This window comes from Corapipo altera, unplaced genomic scaffold, assembly GCF_003945725.1.
Source record: "Corapipo altera isolate COAL_440 unplaced genomic scaffold, ASM394572v1 2, whole genome shotgun sequence".
NCBI classification, from domain to species: Eukaryota; Metazoa; Chordata; class Aves; order Passeriformes; family Pipridae; genus Corapipo; species Corapipo altera.
In genome coordinates this window covers 3,622,172-3,644,103 of record NW_020884890.1, presented here as the reverse complement: position 1 = coordinate 3,644,103, position 21,932 = coordinate 3,622,172, and the positions used below count along the sequence as shown (strand labels likewise).

The window sequence follows — 21,932 nt, the reverse complement described above, 5'->3', positions numbered from 1 at the left end:
GCTTATTTTACCTTTTGACCTATTTGAGCTTTGAGAAAATAGTAAGCCTTAGGACAAAATCCAACAAAAATGTTTAAATAAAAAAATTAGAAAACACATAAAAATGAAACAAAAAGGAAGAAAACATTTCCCAAACCATACACATAAAAGTAGTTTTTGCATTTATGTTGAGCTGTGCTTTTCTTCAAGAAGTTGCCATATTGAATAAGAATCCCAAGGTAAGTGCAAAATTCAGTACTGAGAGCATAACAAAAATCTTTTCATTTTAAGGACAATTTAAAACTTAATAAAAGGCAAATGAATATTATAATATTTCTGTCAAGAACTGTTATTATTACAAATCTTAATGACATTATAAAGAGATTCAGATTCAATCAAACTGAAGTACTACTGGATTAGCTCATCTTCTAGATACAATTTTCTTTAGAAACCAATTGGTTATAAGGAGGGTTCTTAAGTGCTTTGAAATGAAAATGTTGTTATCCATCTTCACATTGACAAAATTTTCATGGAAATAAAAAGGGAACCTAAAACTAAAATGAGGGAAGGAGCATTCATTCAGACTCAAAACTTTCTGTAGTTTTTGAAGAATACAGGTTACTTACTAGTTTAGTAAGTAATATTAGCAATTAAAAACAAAATGGAAAAAGGCTGTTCCAGTCTTAAGTTTACCAATCTCTCAATCTGCAGATTGAAAAGAAAGATAGATTGTGAATCAGCATTATAATTAACACGAAAAAAAAATTCAGTCTTTTTTTTCCTAATAGCCACAAATTTAGTGAAGTTTTATACAGATTTTAAGGACAGGAACAATTGCTCTACTTTTTCAATGGAAAAATAACAGGCTAGTTCACTATCATCCATCCTGAAACAGGTAGATTTTAAAGGCAGTTATGAAAGTGATACTGTTAAAATTAAATAATAAATACATCTTTCCGACTAAATGATAAACTGATACATTGGTTTAATAACATTTAGTGTTTTAGTTTCTTGGAGATGTGTTTTTTCAATATTACAACATAAAAAGATTAAATAACCATATTTATTACCAACTGCTTATTCAATTAAACTCTTTGGAAAAGAGCCACTCTATCACTTTCCTTCCCAGCAGGACATGGGAGAGAAAATAAGATGTAGAACAACTCCACGTCATTGTAGGCTGAGATAAGGCAGTTTACCAAAGCAAAAGTGGAGGTCTGTGCTCATACAAGCAAAGGGAAAAAAAATAGGCTTATTTTCTACTTCCCATCAGCAAGCAATGTTCTGCCATTTCCCAGGAAGCAGGGCTTCAACACACATAGCAGTTGCTCCAGAAGGCAAACATTGTAAATAACAAATGTTCCCACTTCTCCCTCCGTTCCTTAGCTTTTATATCTGAGCTGACATCAAATAGTATGGCATATCCCTTTGGTTAATTTGGGTCAGCTGTCCTAGTTGGGTCCCCTCCCAGGACCTTACCCACCCCCAGTCTCTGGGTGGGGTGGTGGGGAATGTTGAGAGATAGTGATGACACTGTGCCAGCTCTGCTCAGCAGTAGCCAAAACACTGATGCGTTATCAACATCTTTCTAGATACCAATGCAAAACACAGATTTGAGGGTTGTTATGGGGGAAATGAACTCCATCTCAGTCAGATCCAATAGACCGGGTTTAAGTTTCTACCACCTCTCCCCCACAGCAGTGCAGGGATATTTGTAATAGAGGTTACAGTCAGTTCGTCACATGTTGTTTCTGCCACTCTCCTCTGGGAGAGAAGTCCTTCCCCTGGTCCAAGGTGGGGTCCTTCCCATGGAAGTCTTCCACAAACTTCTCCATTGTGAGTCCTTCCCACGGGCTGCAGTTCCTCCTGAACTGCTCCAGTGTATGTCCCTTCCACAGCGTGCAATCCTTCAGGAACAGACTGCTCCAGTGTGGTTCTCCCACGAGGTTAAAAGTCCTACCAGTAAACCTATTCCAGCTACTCAACCTACTATGTCCCACAGGCTTACAGCCTTCTTTTGGGCATCTACCTGATCAGACATGGGTCTCTTCCACAGGCTGCAGATGGATCTCTGCTCCACCGTGGACCTCCATAGTCTCCAGAGGGACAGGCTGATCCACTATGGCCTTCACCACGGGCTGCAGGGGAAACTCAACTCTGGCACCTGAAGCACCTCTTCCCCCTCCTTCTTCCCTGACCATGATGTCTGCATAGTTGTATTTCTCACCTATTCTCACTGCTCTCTTTGGCTGCAATTACACTTGTGCAATAACTTTTTTTCCTTCTTAAATATGTTATCACAGAGGCACTACCACTGTCACTGATGGGCTCAACCTTGCCCAGCAGCAGGTCCATCCTGGAGCCAGCTGGCATTGTCTCTGTCACACATGGGGAAAGCTTCTGGCAGCTTCTCAGAGAAACCACCTCTATAACCCTCTCAATATCAAAACCTGGCCATGAAATGTGTTTGTAATTTTCATCTTCAGGTATGTGCAAATGGAGGTAGTTGCTTCTACGATGAAGAAAACCAGAGACCTCACTGTGTCTGTGTTCTTGGATGGACAGGAAAAACATGCCTAGAGAACATTAATGAGTGTGAGGTAAACCAGTGCCAACATGGAGCCACATGTGAAGATGGAATTAATAAATACAGGTACTAACGTGATGCCTTCATAAAGAAGTTTATGCCATATAAAAATATTTTTCCTTTCAAAAGAATTACAAAAGGAGTTGCTAATGCAGTAATATTATTTTCATATTATAAAATACCATAATACTAGCTTTCAATAAGGGTGTGCCTTCAGTAACACTGTGTAGCACGAAGTGTTGCACAGGAAGGACTCACAGATATTCCTCTTTGCTGGTGACAGTTAAACCAACTATGCAAAATCTCAGATAAACAAATAATCTATTTTAGTAAATGGTAAACACTTTATGAGCCTGGACTGGGACATACAGTGACTTTTCTTATTAAAATTTGAATTATCATTTATTATCATTTTAGGTATTGACAAAACCATAAATTATATGTTTTCCTTAGTGAGCTGTAATATGCTGTAGATATTTGAAAATGAGATTTTACAAAGTATAGTGAAAAAATAAATGGAAAATGTTTTCTTCAATAAGCAGAGTTCAGTTGTTCTTGTCAGACTTGAATTATTTATATTTCCTCTAAAAAGTTTAGGATAATGAAAATCACTCCATAATATGTGTGAATGTATTTTGTGTCCTAGACTCAGAAGCACTGTAATTAATATGCTTTAGAATTTCTATCTAGGAAAGATTGCAATAGTGCACAACATTAAAATAAAAACAATTAAAAATTTCTTCCACTCCACCGCTATTTTTATAGTAACTCCTGTAAAAATAACTGAAATCACCAAATAAGCACAAAAACACAGATTAGTATATGATTCTCAGTGTAGCAGTGTTAAAATGAATTTTTGTCACAGAATCCTTCCTTTTTCCCAGCTTGTAAACAACTCCTGTATCAAATAACTGGACCGTATTCTTTATTTGGCTGATAAATCTGTGTTTTTCCATTCTATATCAGGAAAATAATTCTGACAGAAGTACAAAGCCATGTTTACCTTACAAAATCCACCAACATTTACTGAGAAATTAGTAGGTCTGAAGATTTTGGTAAAAAAGAAATTTTGATTTTAGCTTGTTAACCCAGACTCAGTTTACCAACAGAAAACACTTGCTTCTTACTTTCTTAGTCTTTGAAAGACAAATCATTTGACAGTTCAGTCATTTTATCTAAGGAACAAGAACACATACCATTAAGATCCGAATCCTAGATGGTCAGTTTTGTTAGTGGAGTACCTGACCCCACAAGAACACAATTGGTTATTTTGTCAAGATAAAGCATGTATAATACCTGCTTTGATGAAAGAGCATGGTCATTTCCTAGTTGCAGTGAACCATGTTTTTAGAGGACTAAACTATGCTTACCTTAAAAAAGATGGTATTTCCCAAGTTATTGTTAGCAAGTGAAACAACAATAATTTCACCTTTGCAATACACCATTAAAACCAAAAGAATACAAGAGGAAATGCTGAACATAACTACTGTAGTCATCTATCCTTTTTTAAAGACTTGCAATTCGCATTTCTATCCTAAAATGGTATAATTTTTCGTAAATAAGAGCTGTATTTGATGCAAAGTATTTTCAGAAAGAAGTAAGAAAACTGTCAGTAGAATATATAGAGAATTAGATTGTAAGTACCAATAAGAACTCAACAGAGATCCATTTTTAAAATTATTACAGTAATTCAAAACCTAACTTACTTAATAAGTGCAGAAGATAGAGGTATGCCAAAATGTTATGTATTAGTTTTTTATTAACATAAAATTAGTGTAGGATTCTAGATCTTTCTCATAGTTAAGAAATGTTAAATTCAAAACTAATTATTAAACTTCAGTCATAATGTATTGTTCGAGTGGTACCTTAATATAGTAATGCTAACATGAGGAAAGCATGGAAAATATCCAGCTTAGTTTCAAGAACATTCCCCTCTTTTAAGGTCTCACATTTTGCAGGTGGTCAGGTTTCGCATTTGAAAGTAATTTTTCTAACTTTCTGTGTCCTTATCTTGGCATATTCTTTCTCTCATACCATTTTGAAATTACTCTTCCAGACAGTAGTGTCACATACGTGTATATATATATATATTTATATATATATATGTGCATTTCTATACATACATTTACAGAGAAATTCCTTAGAGTTCAGGAGGAGGAATTACTCTGACTGAAGGAGGGGGACTTTAAAACTATGATAGTCTGTAATTCTCATTAAGGCTATATATTAAGAGCCATATAATCACAGTAAGAAGTCTTTGGAATTTTACTCCTTTGGTTTAGTGAGACTTCTCTTTCAAATAAGGTGGCCTCGATCTCAGAAGCACAAAACCTCTAATTAATTCTAATGAATTGTTGCACTTCCTGCTGAGTCTGTGCTGTTTGAGATATCACAAAGTAAGTTAATCAGCATGTATTTAAAATGATAACTTCTCCAAAGAATTACTGCTTTTGCCACTGGTTTGATGGTGTAGCTGGTACATACCATGAAATAGGCTAATTGCATCCACATAGCAAAGGAATCGCTTGACCTTTGGTCATATATACCTGAAAAAAAAAATAAGATAAATAAGATTCTTTACTTCAGTAAATAGACAGTGATGCTACATTAAAATGAAAAAATTTAGATTTTACTTTTGAAAAAACCTGTATGTTTCATTACTTTCTGTGTAGGAGAAGAAAGAGAGAACCGAGTTAATATGGCTCAATGACGAGCATTTAATGAATACTTAAAGTGAAAGAAATCTTCAGGGAGCATATCCTCCTGTTTTGAAATCCAAGGGGGGATTTATTACTCTGTTTTCTTCACCCCTGTACATTTATCCCTTGTCAGCATTACATTTTGGACAACTAAGATGCTAACTGAAATAAGATAATAATAATAGATATTTTACTGTAGTTTATGTAGTGAAAAGGAGCCACAAAGGGAAAACACAGAATTTAAAACTCTGGGTAGTTTCCATTACATGTCCTGTTTCTTGTTTCTTCAGTCCAGTCTGTTCAGATGAAGTCCTACACTTATAATCCCAGCAAAGCCCAGAAAGAAGGACTGAGGACTGTTAGATTAAGACTTGTGTTAATCTAACAGCTGTATTGGAGGATTTATCACTGTCTAAAAGGTCATGATTAACTAATATATTTTAAAAATGTATTTTAGTCAATAGCTACAACTCTGAGATCAGCATTTCATGACTTTTTATGCTGGAAAACTTAACATTAAGGAATTAGATTTGGTAAAACTTGAATTGCCAACTCATTCTTCAGTATTCAGTATATAAATATCAGCGCATACAATTCAAAGTTGAATTAATCTCAGTAGGAAAGAGTAAAGTGGCACATTATAGAGTAAAATGCTTTAGAATATGAAACATTTATTTGCATGATGCCAGTAAGATTGTGAAAGTAAACATAATTTAGATAACTTCTGAATATCACAAAATTTAAAGCTTTTATTATTTTATTCGTCTTTGACTTTTTCCAGTTTCCTCCAGCTGAATGAATGAGATGTTTGATTAGATTACTTTCTGTATCTCATTTTCTCTTTTCAGCTTTATTCATCATATATGATACATGCAATTTGACTGCAGGACCTAGTTGGCAGTGTCATATAAACTTAGTACTGTGGTATACACTGTTTTCTGTAGCAATAATAAGCTTCTTCCACTAGAAAAAGAGGAGAAATACTCTTCTTCCCTTTGCTATAGCTCCAGAAGGTAGGTGAATATATGTCGCAATTTCTTAGGGAATATCTCTGCAATAAGTTATACAACAGCTTTTCTGCAGAGAATACAGATACATATAAAAATTAGAAGTGAAACTAAATAACCTTTTTGTCTATTTATGAATATGTGTGCAGTTCACATTTCAATTGGAAAGTAAAATAATTAATACCGAGTAAGTGCAGTTAATCTGCTTGGACTAATAATAATAAATATATTTAGATAATAACAATAAATACTAAATAATAAATATTTACAAAACTAAGTAGAGGGACTCTGGGAAATCTTTGCTAATGTCAGGCTTCAGTGCTCCTATATGCCTTCTATATAGATAGAGAAAATATCTGGGTCATCTCCTAGAACAGGTTTGCAAAGCCGGATCTTCAGTCTGGTCTTTGGCTTTTTTCAGTCATTTTAAAGATCTGCCTGATGTACACAGTTATTTATTCAATACCACACAAATCACACTACATCTTTAGTGCAGAAAGTCTATGGTGACACTGTGACAACTGCGCTGGCTAGGTTAACTAGTACCAACTTCGTTACCTGCACACCTACTGTTCCATACCTTTGGTGATAAAAAACTATATCCTACTGAGTGTTGGTAGGAACACATTGTAGCTATGGCACAAACATAAGCACTTCAGTAAAACGTTCCTTCTTAGACTAAATTCCATGCCTGACATATCTGCATCTCCATTTAACGTTTATTTTACAGGTATATCAAATTATTGTGCAACATTATCTAGATTTAGGCAGTGGAGTAGAAACATACAATTGTCTGCATGATGTGTGGGAGCACAGCAATCCACAATAACGTAACTGTGGCTAGTGTTTGCTACCCACTACAAAAATCCATGTTTGTAGCAAAAGCATGGAGGTATTTGTTTTCCCTCCTAGGATCTGTTACACTCAAAATTTTGCTATGGGTGAAAGAGTACATATGTGAAGCTAAGAAAGTACTGTTATTCCTATTAATGTTAATACAAAATTTTTCATATCTTGCTTTTCTCTGGGACCATACTCATCCTTTCAACGTTCTCCCAGTTTGTAAGGTTGACATTTTAGTCCTCTTTAAGAAAGAGGATGGGGGGGTGTCATTAGCATCTCCTGGTCTCTGCTGGGAAGCGTCCTACACGTACACCAGAGAGGCCACACCCAGAGCTGAAGCTGGAGCAGGAGAGGCAGTAGCCATTGGCTCCAGCACAGGAGTTAAACCAGTGACACCCAGCCCAGGCCATTACAGGGCTGAGCCACTGCACTGAGGTCAGTGCGCAGCCAGGTCAGCCCTCTGATAAGGGCAAAAGTGTTAAAGTGCATGTACTTTTAATGTTTACGCATAATGAAATTTTATATAAGTTGAAATTTACATTTAGCTGTAAATGTCATGATTTAACCCCCACCAGCAGCCAAGTACCACACAGCTGCTCACTCACTCCCCCACCAGCAGGCTGAAGGAGAGAATCAGAAGGGTAAAAGCTAGAAAAATCATGAGTTAAGACAGTTTAATAGGCAAAGCAAAAGCCACACACGCAAGCAAAGCAAAACAAGGAATTACTTCACTGCTTCCCATGGGCAGGCAGGTGTTTGGCAATCTCCAGGAAAGCAGGGCCCTGTCACACATAATGGTTACTTGGGAAGACAAACTCCATCCTTCCAAATGTCCCCCACTTCTTCCTTCTTCCTCCCGGTTTTACATGCTGAGCAGGACGATGTATGATATGGAATATCCCTTTCGTCCATTTGGGCCACCTGTCCCAGTTGTGTCTTCTCCCAACTTCCTGTGCACAGTAAAGTAAAGGTATGAAAAGATTTTTTTGAACTGCACTCCTTTAAAAAATGAGAAACACAATCAAATGAAGCTCTCAAGAGGAGGGGAAGATTTCTACTTTGTTAAGAAGTTTAGGCTGGAAGAGAGAATACAGCAGCTATACCAACTTGAGTAGGTACTGCAGTAGCAATGGATCTGCAAAGTAAAAACAGCGGTGCTGAAGACCCCAGGCTTACCTCACAAGCTCATCAAAAGAGTTTTATGTCAAAAAGATATAAGGTCCCAAAACACACCCAGCGGATTTATTAAAGTGGACTTCAGCTTATAAAAGGACTTCAGTTCTTTCAGACCTTGGGGCCATGCATGGGAAAAACACGACAATGTTTCCAGGAGGTCAGAATAACACACTTTTACTACCAAACCTTTGAAAATAAGGGAACTTGGCAAAAGTTTAAAGCAAATATTCACAAAGCATTGTCTTAGCAAATTCCAACCCATCCAAGCTTAAGTTAACCAAATCAAGGGAAAGGGAATTAGGAGAAGATGTAGAACCAGCTACTAGAAATCCAAGGACAATAGGACCATGACCATGAGGAGGTCTTGTGGTGTGGGTTTTACTTACTATGGACTCCTGTGGTCTGCCAGCCATTTGGGATCTGGGTTAGGGGCTCCAGGGGGTGTGGTATGTGGTTTCAGGTGTGTCAGTGGCTGCCAGCTGCACTAAAGGCTCTCAAGGAGGTGGGGCATGAGTGTAGAGCACCATTCCACCTTGACAGAACCTGATTTGCCCCGTCCAGCCCCCTCCCTCAAATTGTTTTGAGTCATTGATAATTTTAATAACTTTTTTTCAGTCTCTCAGAGTCATGACCACTCTAGATGAGATATGGAGGGATTACTTCAAGCAAGCTCTCTTTCGGTCCATGGACTAAAAGCCCGTTAGCAGTTGGTGTCCGTTAGCTATACTCCAGGGCTCACAGCTAGTGATTTAGTTTCCATATGTCTACTATAAAAATTGCAGAGATAATAAACCAGGACAGAAGCAAACAACCACATGAACAATCCCTTCTGTTAAAAATAAAGGAAAAAATACTCTTTCTGCCAGATGAATCAATAGAGAAAATTACCATAATCAAGGCTTCCTTAACATGTTAGTTCTTTCCATCATCTAGATAGCATCTCTGTGGACTAAGAAGATGTAAGATTACTGTAAAATTATCTCCTCCTGTGTGAGGAGACCTCTGTACATGATAAGGAAAGGATCAATCAAAGAATATATTGCCAAGTACAAGGGATTTTCTAATTTTACGAGATATGTGTTAGCTATGAAATAGTCCAGATTTGTTTTCATTCACACATTACAATGAAAAAAAGGCAGAAAGAGAAACATGAGAAAGTCATCTCCAGTCTTGAACAATTTATATCTCATCCAACATTTGGGGAAAAAAATCCTGAACAATTTCTATAAAATTCTATAGATGCTGCTTTTTTTTTTCAGTTAGATAGCAATTGCGACTTTTGTTGCTAATGATACAGCAGTTTTATGCTGATTTTGTGTCCAGAGCAAACAGAATCTAATATTGTTTCTTCATACTGATATTGTAGGAAGTAACTAATTATTTTTTCAGAAAAAAATTAAAATGCATAATACGCATATTTATAAGAGTTTTTTATTCTAATATTTTCATTTGAAGCTTAATATTAAAAGTTACAGAGCTACTAGTTTGTCCTATGTAAATAGATAAGATTTTCCATATTGTTTGGCTTCATTTAATTATTGCTAGCAGTCCACGTGTAATGAATTTACTTAGTGACTAACTAAAGGTAAAGAAAAAAGATAGAAACAAAAAGTGATTAATTTGTGAGTGATTCAAAGTGAGCATATTGTTAACATTATAGCCATTATGGACCATTATATTCCAGACTGGTGATTCTGGGGGTGCTTTTCCCCTGTCCTCATCTCTCCTCACCTTGCCTCGCCACTCCTCTCCTGTTTTCTCATTTCAATAACAGGTGCATATGTCCCCTTGGCTACACTGGTACATATTGTGAACTTGATATAGACCATTGCATTGGAAATCAGTGCTCTGAATATGGATTCTGCCAGGACCACTTGCATAATTACAGCTGTAATTGTGTGCCCGGATATGAAGGTCCCTTCTGTGAAGTTGAAATTAATGAATGCTTAAGTTCACCTTGCAAAAATGGAGCTACTTGTATGGATTTAAGTGGCCACTTTTCTTGTCGTTGTACTGCTGGGTTCAAAGGTAAGTTTTATCTTTTGAAGTGCCTTGTATTACAGATGTGAATGTCCCATTCTACGAAAGCAATGTTTATATAATTGTTTAATAACAGATATATATATATATATATATGAATATGCATATATTTGCATGGTTGTATGATTTACAGGAGTTTTAACTGAAGTAGCATTGAAATTCTTAGATTGTGTCTCCTAATTTTTCCTCAACTGACCTTCCCTTCACTAAACGTACAATTCTGAGCTTTAGCTTTGCTGCTGTTGGCAAAAAAAATTGATCAAGTTCCAAAACAAAATTTTAATTGTATTATTTTATTTTCACAGTTATGCAGTCTTAGCTGTCATGGCTTTTGTAATATATAGGCTAATAAGAACAAATGCTTTGGTACAGGACAGGAAAATCTAAGCATGAGGAGGAATGAGATCAGCAGCAGCATCTGTCTGCATGTGTAGGATATAAACAGCTATATTTGAGTGACTCCCCTTCTATATGCTGGAGATAGGGCATCTGCCTGTCTTAGACATCTTTTCTAGGAGGAGAGGGCTGTAAATTTCTGTATTGCATTAGACGAATCCTAGAAAACTGATAACATGATTCCTTTTTGTACTAATTTTTGGCTTTGTGTTAATAATGCTGATATTCAGACTATGTGTGAGAGGCAGAAAATAATTTTGTATCCAGCAATACTGAAGTATTGCATTTCCAGCCTTCAGTCTGTATCATTGAGCACAGTCATTAGTGCACTGAATGCTTCTCTGTTGATAATCTATGATATGCTATCACTAATGAAGACAAAAATAAATAGTATATTATATATAATGTCATTTGTACTAACAAATCATTAATTTACAGCTTACTCTTTGAAACTGCTGAGGGCTTTTGCTCCAATTCAGACAGTGCATGTAGTACTAGATTTATTCTGTCCCAGTTGAACCACTGAGATGTTCAACATGTATTTGGATCTTTCTGGGTCACTGCCAAAGTGCTGAACTATTAAATAATTATAACTTTACTGATATTTTTTCATTATACATTCTGACTAGCTTTTAGCATTTTATCATTAATATTTTAAATTTTGAGTATATTTATGTTCCTTTATATATATATATATATATATATATACACATTTATGGAAGTATACACTGCCAGATTTGTTGCCCTCAATTTGAGTATATAATTTCTTTGTAATTTGAATGACATTTATTAAAAGGTGTTATTTCCTGTTCATGCTTATTTATTAATAAATGTGCAACAAAACAAAGGAATGTCCCAGAAGTGGCTTAAATTCCAGCAAGATAGCACAACTACGTCTGACTACAAGTGAAGAAAACATACTTGGCTCACCTGTGCAAAATCTAACATAATATATTTCCCTTTTGCTGCTGAAACTTCAACCCTTATTTTGTACTTTGCTGGACTTTGTGGGGAACTTCAACCACCCACATATCTTCTACATTTGAGTGGGGTATAAGATCTGCTTGAAAGAGTCCCGTAGGATAAAACCCCAGAGAGAAGGGTCCAAGAAAGTCTATGACTACTAAGATCACAAGCAGTTCATCTCAACCAGCAGGCAAAAAATACCAAGAGGCCTGTAGGAATGATCAAGGAACTCGTGGCCAAATTCAAACACAAAAAAAGAAACATACAGAGGACAGGAGCAAGGACAGGTAACCCGGCAGGAAATAGAGACACTGAGAATGCAGCAATAACTTTAGGAAAGTCAAAGCCCAAATGCTGTTCAGTATGACAAGGATGTGAAATACACCAAGAAGGGCTTCTGTAAGCATGTATGTGACAAAGGGAAGAGAAGAGAGAATGTAGTCCCATTGCTCAATGAGATAGAATCGTGATGAGACTGGACATGGAGAAGTCTGGGTACTGAATGCCACCTTTGCTTCAGTCTGTGCTGGTTTCAGGCTGTCCTTCAATAATCCAACAACCTGAAACCAGAGAAAAAGACTGAAGCAAGGAAGACACACCCTTGATGGACGAGACTCAGGAGAGGAAATACTTAAGTAAACTGAATACATGTTTGTCCATGAACCCGGACGGGATGCACCCAAAAATCATAGCATCATAGAATTTTATAATCATTGAAGTTGAAAAAGATCTCTAAGATCACTGGGTCCATATATTAAGATACCACCACCATGTTCACAGCTAAACATTATCCCCAAGTGCCACATCCACATACCTTTTGAACAGTTTCCAGGGGTGGCGATTCAACCACTTTCCTGGGCAACCTATTCCAGCACCTGAACACCCTTCTACTGAAGAATTTTTTCCAGATATCCACTCTAAAGCTCCCCTGGCACAACTTGCTTACATAAATGATATAATTACATATTACTCTGGCCTCCAATCGGGAGGTCTGGAGACATACTATCTATAACACTGCTACTTCTTTTGAGAACGCATGCAGGGTCACTCTCGAGGGGAAAAGACAATGCAGAAAGAATCGTGTCTTGTCGATACCACCTAAGGAGTCTTTCTACTGTGTTTTTTCCAACAGGACTTGTCTGTCTCGTATTGACCTGTTTAGCCACCAGCACACTTGTAGCAAATGTGGGTAGAACCCTTCCCAAATCTTCGTTCGTGAAGCCCAGCCATGATGAATTACATATTACTGAAAAAATCTTTTTTTAAAAAAAACAAACCTTTATTTTCTCACACAATGAGGTATTATATAATAGCATTTCCACCAAAGTAAATTTAGAGAGAAAAGAAATGTCACAATATTGCTCATTAAGTGTAACTCATTACCACATGTACTGAATATATTAAATTCTGATTTTAAGCTGTAAACAATTAATTAAATGGCTGTTTAAACTTACAAAAATATTATCAGTACCCTAGAAATTCTATTTTCATAGTCTCTATGGTTCAATGCCCTATGGTTTATGATCCTAGGATATTTTCCAGCAAAAAATAGATTTAAAGTTTGGTCATAACTTCATGTTATGAATCAGTGATTAGTATCCCAGCATAATACTAAAAACCTAATATTTATTCCTATCTCATTTGTATGTGTGTGTTTGTTATATTGTTTCTCTGTAATTCAGCATTTTAACATATCCAGATGTACTTAATTTTTCTTCATAAATAGTAAATTAACTTTCAGATGAAATAGCAAAGGCAATACTGAATAAGCTAAAGAGTAAAATAGAAATTATTGTTGCTCAGTACTCTGTATGTATTTGTGGAACTATCATACTCTGTGTACTAGGATTCATAGATATTGTAAATAACTTCCCACTTATTAGGTGGGAGGTGACTTGATGTCTCTCCTGCTATTAAATGAATCCCTGTGTTCTCTTTGATATAACATTAGAATCAGTTTTTATATCAGAAGCAAAATGTTAAACAGACAACTCATATCTGTCTACTTTGTCTAATTGATTGATCAATCTGATGTCTATCAACATTCCTCAGAAACTTTGCATTCTATTAGCTAGGGACCCCTTAGGTAGCGTAACGGATTTGACTTTTTTAAAAAACAAGTTCATAAAAAAATGCAAGGCTTGGGTAGTTTCATGATAAAAACAAATGCTTTGTAACATCATATACCACTGTCTTTCCTTTCGAACTGTAAATGATACTTGTGATGGAAACTTTAATATGGAGACATTTGGTATATGCCTGGTGCCCTCTCCACTGCCTATAAGAGAATTTCACCCATGTTCAAACTTGGAAGTTTGCAATACAATTATAAAAATTGAGTAAATAACTTCTTTAACTTTTGATTAAGTCATGACTGTATATCACCTACTTCTGGCTCAGTTTTTCAAACATAACATAGTGCTGCTCACCTTCAGAAAAATTCCCAGTCTGTCCTTTCTTCTGTATCTTTGTGTTAACTCTCTCAATACATCAATGTTCAGCACCAAACAATTCCAGCTTTTGTGGTGACTGGTATTTCTAAACAAATACCAGTGTTTATTTCTAGTTTAAAGGAAGATCTCGAAATTTTTCAGGGGGAAAAAAAGCTGTATTTTTCCTAATACATCCTACATTAAAACTCTATTCTGTTTAGATGCCCACAAAAATGTGAAGGCAGCTATTGAAAACTCAAAGCAGATAGACAATGTTGCCTCACTGGTTTCTCTTGAGGGTTTGTATCTATATAATGTACAGTTAAATTTCGGAAATATTTTTATTCTAAATATATACTGTATCCCACATAGCAAGATATTGATCTATCATTGCTTTAGCCATGTATAAGTAACAACAGTATGGAAGCTCATCACTAATGTAGGCCTTCCAGTCAACCTTTTTGGGTTTGACATTAATATATGCTATATCTGATGCTCTTCAGTATTCCTCTTTTTGTCCAAAAGAGGAAAAATAAATTTCTGTGCTTTGTTTTTATTTTTTGATTCCACAAATACATAGGAGATGTCCATGTAAAATTTGAAGTCCATCTGTGGAAATATTTGAGTGTTGGTACTTTCAGTACGTTATTAATTGGTTTTACAACAAGGCTGGGCTGGGTGAGTGGCTCAGGGCATTAGGCAGTGCAGCTTCTGAAGGGATTCTGGCTGGCTTCTTCTAGGGAAGAGTGATTATTGCTGGCACATTGTACCAGTGCAGCCTGCCTGTCAAATGTACAATGTAATCCCATGGAGAGAGATGAACTGGACTCTTGGCAGTTTAGATTTGAAGAGTCACATGCTTTCTCTGAGTTAAAAGTCTTTCATAGATGCTAAGACAGTGGAGTGGTTTAACACCTCATACAAATCGCTTTCAACCTGTAATAAGTGTTCACAGAAAGGATTAGACTGCATGAGGTAAATAAAGATTAAATTTGTTTGGGATTTTTAACTACTACAATATGTTACACAGAAAAGATCTTGAAGAAAAGAAAAAAAAAAATCAAGTGTGTAGAACAACAAAGTTGAGAAAGGGAAACATCTGTCAAGTTCACAAAAGCCACACCTGGAACGCCTGTCTTACTTTTTCATAACTGCATTTTCTGCAAAGTAAGCAGAAACATTACTCAGGGTGATACTTGTCTTATCTAACAGAATAACTTATGTTGCTTAGCAAGCAACAAAATTACACTTTGTTATCAGGTACATGACTGGAATGCTTTATATTTATACACATTTTACAAAATGTGGACAGTAAGGCAGAAATGTTGCAAAGACAATCCTCAAATAAATTGTTAATGCTTTGGATATTAGTTGAACTTTACAAACCCTCATGGTTTAGTTTTTTGGTGGTTTGGTTTTTTTCCACAGTATTTCATTAAGTAGAATTTTAAATCACCTGCTTTTCATCTGATCTCGGAATAGAAAGATTCATTTTATGTCTTGGATATAACCTCAAGTGAGGAGTTTTATTTAAAAAATATATTCTTTAACATCCTTTTCTTAATTGTGGTCATTCTGTCTGTCTTTGCATCATCAAACTTTATATTCCATTTTGCCTATAAAACAAAAGTTGGTATAAAAAGTATTTAAAAGAAACTTTGTATTTTTATATTCTTGCATGTGTTTTGTGATTCAGACAGAGATGTTATAGTAGTGGTGGCACTTTATAATAGATACTTTAAATATAATGCATATTACATTACAAAAATAACCTCTCAAATTATTTAATTTTTATTCTAATGTCTGAATATTTGAGAATGGTAGGAAATTAAACTTATTCTGATATCAAAACAAAATTCAGTTTTTTGAATATTATACAAAATCAAACAATAGTTCCACAAGTTCGGATAAAGTATGAAGTTAATGTCTTTAAGTTGAGCAGAAATAAAGTGTGAACCACTGAAAGGTGTAAACTTTCAATATGATGATCTTACAAAGTTGCACTTTTGAAATGAATTCAATGAGACTTCATCCATTAGACTTATGAAAAGCAATGGGGTTATATTTACCTGAGAACTTTGGAATCTCTCCATTTGCTAAAATAACATGATTATTTTAAAGAAAGTAAGTGATATCAGTAACATTGGTGGAGGACAAAACATCTCTGCTAATTTTTTTAGCATGCACTTACTCAGTCCTTAGGCTCTTCTCAAGGCTTTTATATTCCTGTAGAAAAATGTCTTGTGTATCATCAGTGTGTTTGCAGAAAATGTTGCTTCTAAAGATCAGGTAATGCAATTTACAAGAGTGACAGACTTTCCTATAATTTCCTGTTACATATTTTAAGAACACTGCAATTTTACACAGCATAAAATATGCTATAGAGTTAATAGTAGGAGTCTTGACTTGTGGTAATTTTTTACATTCTCTTTATATTTCAGAATCTGGTGACATGATCCCTGTAAAGTGTTTAAGAACTCAGACCTTAAGCTATGATTTATTAAATAACATTTTACTAGTAATTATGTTCTGATGTGTTGTATTAATATTAGCCTTAAAAGTGTAAGCCCAAAAAATATTTATATTAACATATTTTTGTGTTGAAAGTAATTTGTAGCCAGTTAATTATTTTTATCTGATGTTAAAAGGAGATTCTCATCATACATTTCAAATGTGTTGAGATGAGCTGCATACCGAAAACAAAAAAGACTTCTTTGTATCTGTCCAGCTTTTTTCATGTCTTGAATACTCAGAAAATATGATCTCACAGTAACTTCATAGATTCTTTGATTCTCTTTGAAATACTTTTAAATACTGCCCATATATTACCTTTGTACTCTGAGGACATGAATTCTTAAATTCCCATAGCAACTGTTTGTAAGAAGTTTTGAAATATGCCTTTCGTCAGGTGCAACTATCAATTTAATGGCACTCCAAGTTATAACACATAATCAGCAGACTGTGTACTGTGTACTGTCTACAGTACACAAAAAGCAATTACCTTTTTCACTACGTGTGTATTTGATTGGCAGAAATTACACTAAAACATGAAGGCTTCTCCAAGTTTTAACATGGTTCACAGGAAAAATATGTTTTTCTCCTAGCCTCTTCTGAGATGTACAGAATTACCAAAACTGCACTGTTAACTTTTAGATGAAAAATAATATCATTTTTCCATATCTGTAAATAGTACATTTTCCAGTGGCAAGATAGCTAAATTAGACATAAAACAGAAGAGATGTTGAAGGAATGGTAGTAGAGATACATAGAGACTAAAGTCTTAACTGTTTGTGTCAAAAATACTGCAGGAAGAAAAACAGTGAACTATCTGTGTTTATTGTGTTAACAGCTGAAATATTTCAGAAAGTTTGGTTATCTTTCTAAATCAGTCTGTGAGTACTGTTAGCTAGCACAACTTGTAAATCAGGCAGTGGTTTTCACAAATATATTAATTAGTTATAAGAAAGGTGTTCTCAGTGCTTGATAACTCAGATGAGGTGGCTTGTAATTGCTTCTTTGTCAACTGAAGTAATTTCGATGAAGTAACAGCCTCTAACATAAAATCAGCACCTTTTTAATCAGAGTAAGGATTTGCGCCCCCATTTTCTTCTTCTCTTAAATGGAGAATGGAATTCATGCACGTGTAGCATGGCCATAGGTAATAAAAACAAAATACCTGAAACCAGATCATTGTCTGTTAAACAAGTATAGCATATATATCTCTACTGTACAGCATCGTTTTGGATATTTGGGACTAATTGTCTAAATTGGAACTAAAACTGTTAATCTATGATGTGGTATAATACAGACTAATACACTCAGAAACACTGCACTCATTGAACTCTTAGCATAATGGGGATTAGTGGCAACATATCAGAAATTAGATTCAGATTCTGATGCTACTGGTGAGAATTTCTTAGCTATACATTACAGAAGAAATTTATATTTTTCCAAATGAAGATGGAAAATAAACTATCTTTTTCTGTATCTTTTCTCATTTTGACAGAATCATTATGCTTCCTGTCAAACTTGAAACTGGGAAATGGCTTTGTCCCCTTTCTCACCTTTTCTACATACAATTAGGTTTTGCCACTATTCCTTCACACAGCTAAAGCTCCAACATTCATCTCATGTCCCAAGTTTACCTCTAACATTCATTATTTCATCATCCTCTCAGGACTCCCCAGGTCTTGTAACATTTCATATAGTTCAGTCAAAACATAGCCACAGAATTAACCTTTTGATCAGGTACCATTTTGATTTTCTCAAAGGGTTCACCTTGCCCACTACAGACTAATTTTTTGTTCTTTATTGAGAATACTCCAGAGTATTCCACTACTCTCTATGTCTTTGTTCCTTTATCTTTTTTCCTACCATCTCATCAAGATTCACAGCCTGAATGACCACTCTATTACACTTTTATAAAACTTTTGCAACTGTCTCTGCTTATTGTCCATTTCATCCCCTAAGGACTATTTTCTCAAGACTGAATACATGACATCCTATATTGCATTAGGCATTGATACTTAGGGAACTGAATTTCACCCTAAAAACTCAGTTTTAAAGCATAGATCCATAGTCAGAATTGTGCGTGTAGTTGACTCATTTTCCTGCTGAATGCCATACCCTGTTTCCTATGCCCAAAAGAAATGAAAATCAAAGAAGATAGATGAGAACAGTTCACAAGGAATTGTAGCTATACCTGCTGCAGTCATGTATTAAAATTATGGTACTGTTCAGTTTCATAAGATACCTTTGCTACCTCAGATTCAGAAAGAAAGCAGAGATAACTTCAAAAAAAGGCAACAAGACATTAGCAAATCTTGGATCTCGTCAGTAAATGAGGATGATCTCATTCCAACATTTCCCCTAAAATTGCATTTGCTTTACACCTTTAACAATTCAAGGGAGGTGGAAAAGTGTGTTTCAAGGAGTTTTTCTAACACATGCTTCAACTTACCCGTGGCTTGTGACCAGATAATTAATTTTAGAGAAAACTCTCCACCTGTCTACCCAGAAGAAAACAGATGCCAATGCATTTTTATTTATCTTCCTCAAAATACACCCACCATAATCAGGGACCTGAACTAGAAAGCATTAGGAATGCAAATTATCAGAATGAGATCATAAAGACTGCGTATAGTGCTACTACCTTATCAGCACTTCAGAGAAAATTCTTTAAAAAATTTAAGAACTGTGAAGTGAATTTATATTTTGGTCAGTCCTTACCGTCTGTAATCCTCACTGGTGCCATGGCATACATTAAACAGCACTCAGCAGCTGCTCCTAGCAGACAGCTTTTTAGTTTACTGAGTTACCTGAACTCTCCCTGGATTATGCTTTTGTCTCACCGTTTTCATCCATGTATCTTGAAGTCTTACAGAAAATGAAGAGATGTTCAGAAGTAGGAAAAAACCCTAATAGGAACCACCCTGTCGTAAATTTAAGTGTGCAAGAGAATCTTGGTGTTACCATGGGCTTCTCCAACCGTGACCTTTTGTATCTAGCAGATTCAGAAAATACAGATTTTAATAGCTGACTGTCTTCATTCATATGATTCTATGAGAGGGTATGTATGTGTGCTGCAGATAGGAGACCAAATAGTTTCCACAGTGCAAAGAATTCAGAGGAATTTCGGCCTTTTTTTTTGCTTTTATCTTCTGCTTTGTGGTTCACAGAAAACTCAGTATGCTTTGTACACTGCTGACCTGTCATAACTACTGAACATGATTTGCCTCAATATTCCTGTGGCTGGAAATAGCTTCTTCTGTTACAAATCGAAGCAACCCCTTTTGTATATTACAAATCTACATTTCACTATACCATCTTTGCTCTTAATTATTTCATCATCTCTCATTTGCATTTTTCCTCATTAAGTATTCTTTAGTGATTTGATCACCTTCCTTCTTTGTATTAAACAAAGAAAGAGAAATGCCTAATATTACAGGACTGACAACTTGCTTTAGAACATAGGCTGAACTGTACTATTACATATCACTGTGTAAATTAGTGTTGGCCACATTTTCATATGCAGTGATACTTCACAATTCTTTTTTAAAGACATGAAAGAAAATTATTCACAAAACTGGACAAAAATTGCTTGAATACAGTAATTTTGCATAATGGAAAAAACTCCAGAAGTATGCATAACCTCAGTAAGAAAGCCTTCTATTTTCCTGATTGTCACACTTCCAACTTGGCCTGTCAAAATGGACTGTCTTGTAACCAATGAAGGAGAAAAATTCTTGACATAGAGGATGTCTATCAGTAGTCCTGTGTACTCAGTAAGTGTACCTTGGCCAGTGGGGTCAGCACATAGACTATGACAGCTCACAACCTTTTTTCTTTTTTTTTAATTTAAACTTTCAGGAGAAACATGTTCTGTTCATGTGAATGAATGTCTGGACAGACCCTGTTGGAATGGAGGAACCTGTGAAGAGGACATAAGGGGCTTCAAATGCAATTGCCCATTTGGTAAGTATTTATACTTTTTATTCAATTGCTAGTTTGGAATAGTGTGGTTGTGTGACTTCCACATCTGCTACTCCAGTGCTATAAAGCCTTATACAGTGATAACATTCTGCTATTTTTCTCTTATTTTTTAAATTCATCATAATGAATTCTTATAAATAATAAACCACATAGATTAAAAAGTACTTGTAGTACTCAAACAGCCTCCTAAAGAAATATGACAGAACTGGAGATTTCAATTATTTAATGCCTATTTGTATAGACATCTTATAGCAACACGTTCTTTCAAAAAATGTAGGTTTTAGGCAGCAAAATGCAGAAACTGAGCAAACATACAAAATCTTGGTCTTTGAAATCCTATTCTGCTAGTCAAATTACTTATACCTAAAAGAACTGAACACTGCTTTAATGTTTGTATGACCTCGATCTGGTAGCCTGAGCATGTGCACTTTGTGGCATTTTAAGTATTCAAAGTATTGTATAAGGGTGGAAGATATGGAAGAGGATATAAGGGACATCGAAGACGGATCAGGCCAGGTGACCAGTGAAATAAGAACAAAGTAAAAAGACCAATCAAAATTAAGGGAGAAAGATATATAACGTTGAAGATTTTGCTTTGCTAATTGTATATACTCTGTTTAATTTGGGATTTTGCATATTATTGTGTATTGACTAAGAAAATATAGAAGAGGCTGGGCTAAGAATTCCTGACCATAGAAATCCTTTGACTTGAATCGGCAGTTTTCTCCATTTTTATTAAACATTGTGGCAAAAAAACCCTGGCGTAGAGATTTTGCAACCGCTAAGTTCATTCATAAATATAGATGAGAAAATACTGATAAATTCTGAAAAGGTTTTTGTTTTGACATGCATTTATAAACTCATTGTTAACATGGAAAATAAGATCAGAAAAATTAATTTTATACTGTACTGTGGTGTTTCAAAGATACTGATGGTGATCAGTAAAACTTGGAAATGTCAGAGTACTGAAATACAGGTCTCCAACCATCCCTCTCAACTGGAACAACCAATTTAAAGAGGACTTTAATATAGTTAATATCAAGAGATCCTTAAATTCTTTAAGGGTGGTATTTCACTGAGTTGGGAACTGAAGAAAACACTGAGTGATATCTTCAAAGGTAAGGTGATGCTTTCAAGTTTGTTGCTTCATTGGGGCAAATGTAAGCATGTCAAGCTTTCACTGAATGAGGGCTGTAGGAAAACATTAACACAGACATTATCTCCTTTGTTCTTCTGAGATTCTCACGTCTTTAACTCTTGTTGCTAAAACTTTTACCCATAGTAGATTTTTAAACAGAAGCACTCTGCACCTCCT

General features: G+C 35.4%; 1 protein-coding gene across 1 annotated transcript in view; it reads left to right on the top strand.

The window, feature by feature from the left end:
* Nucleotides 1-21,932, top strand: part of EYS (eyes shut homolog) — an 853,574-nt gene that overhangs the window by 163,933 nt on the left and 667,709 nt on the right. The window contains exons 10-12 of the mRNA XM_027644956.1: nt 2,466-2,632; nt 10,066-10,319; nt 20,495-20,599. Of these exons, the coding sequence (XP_027500757.1) occupies nt 2,466-2,632; nt 10,066-10,319; nt 20,495-20,599 (526 nt within the window). The remainder of the gene's footprint in view (nt 1-2,465; nt 2,633-10,065; nt 10,320-20,494; nt 20,600-21,932) is intronic.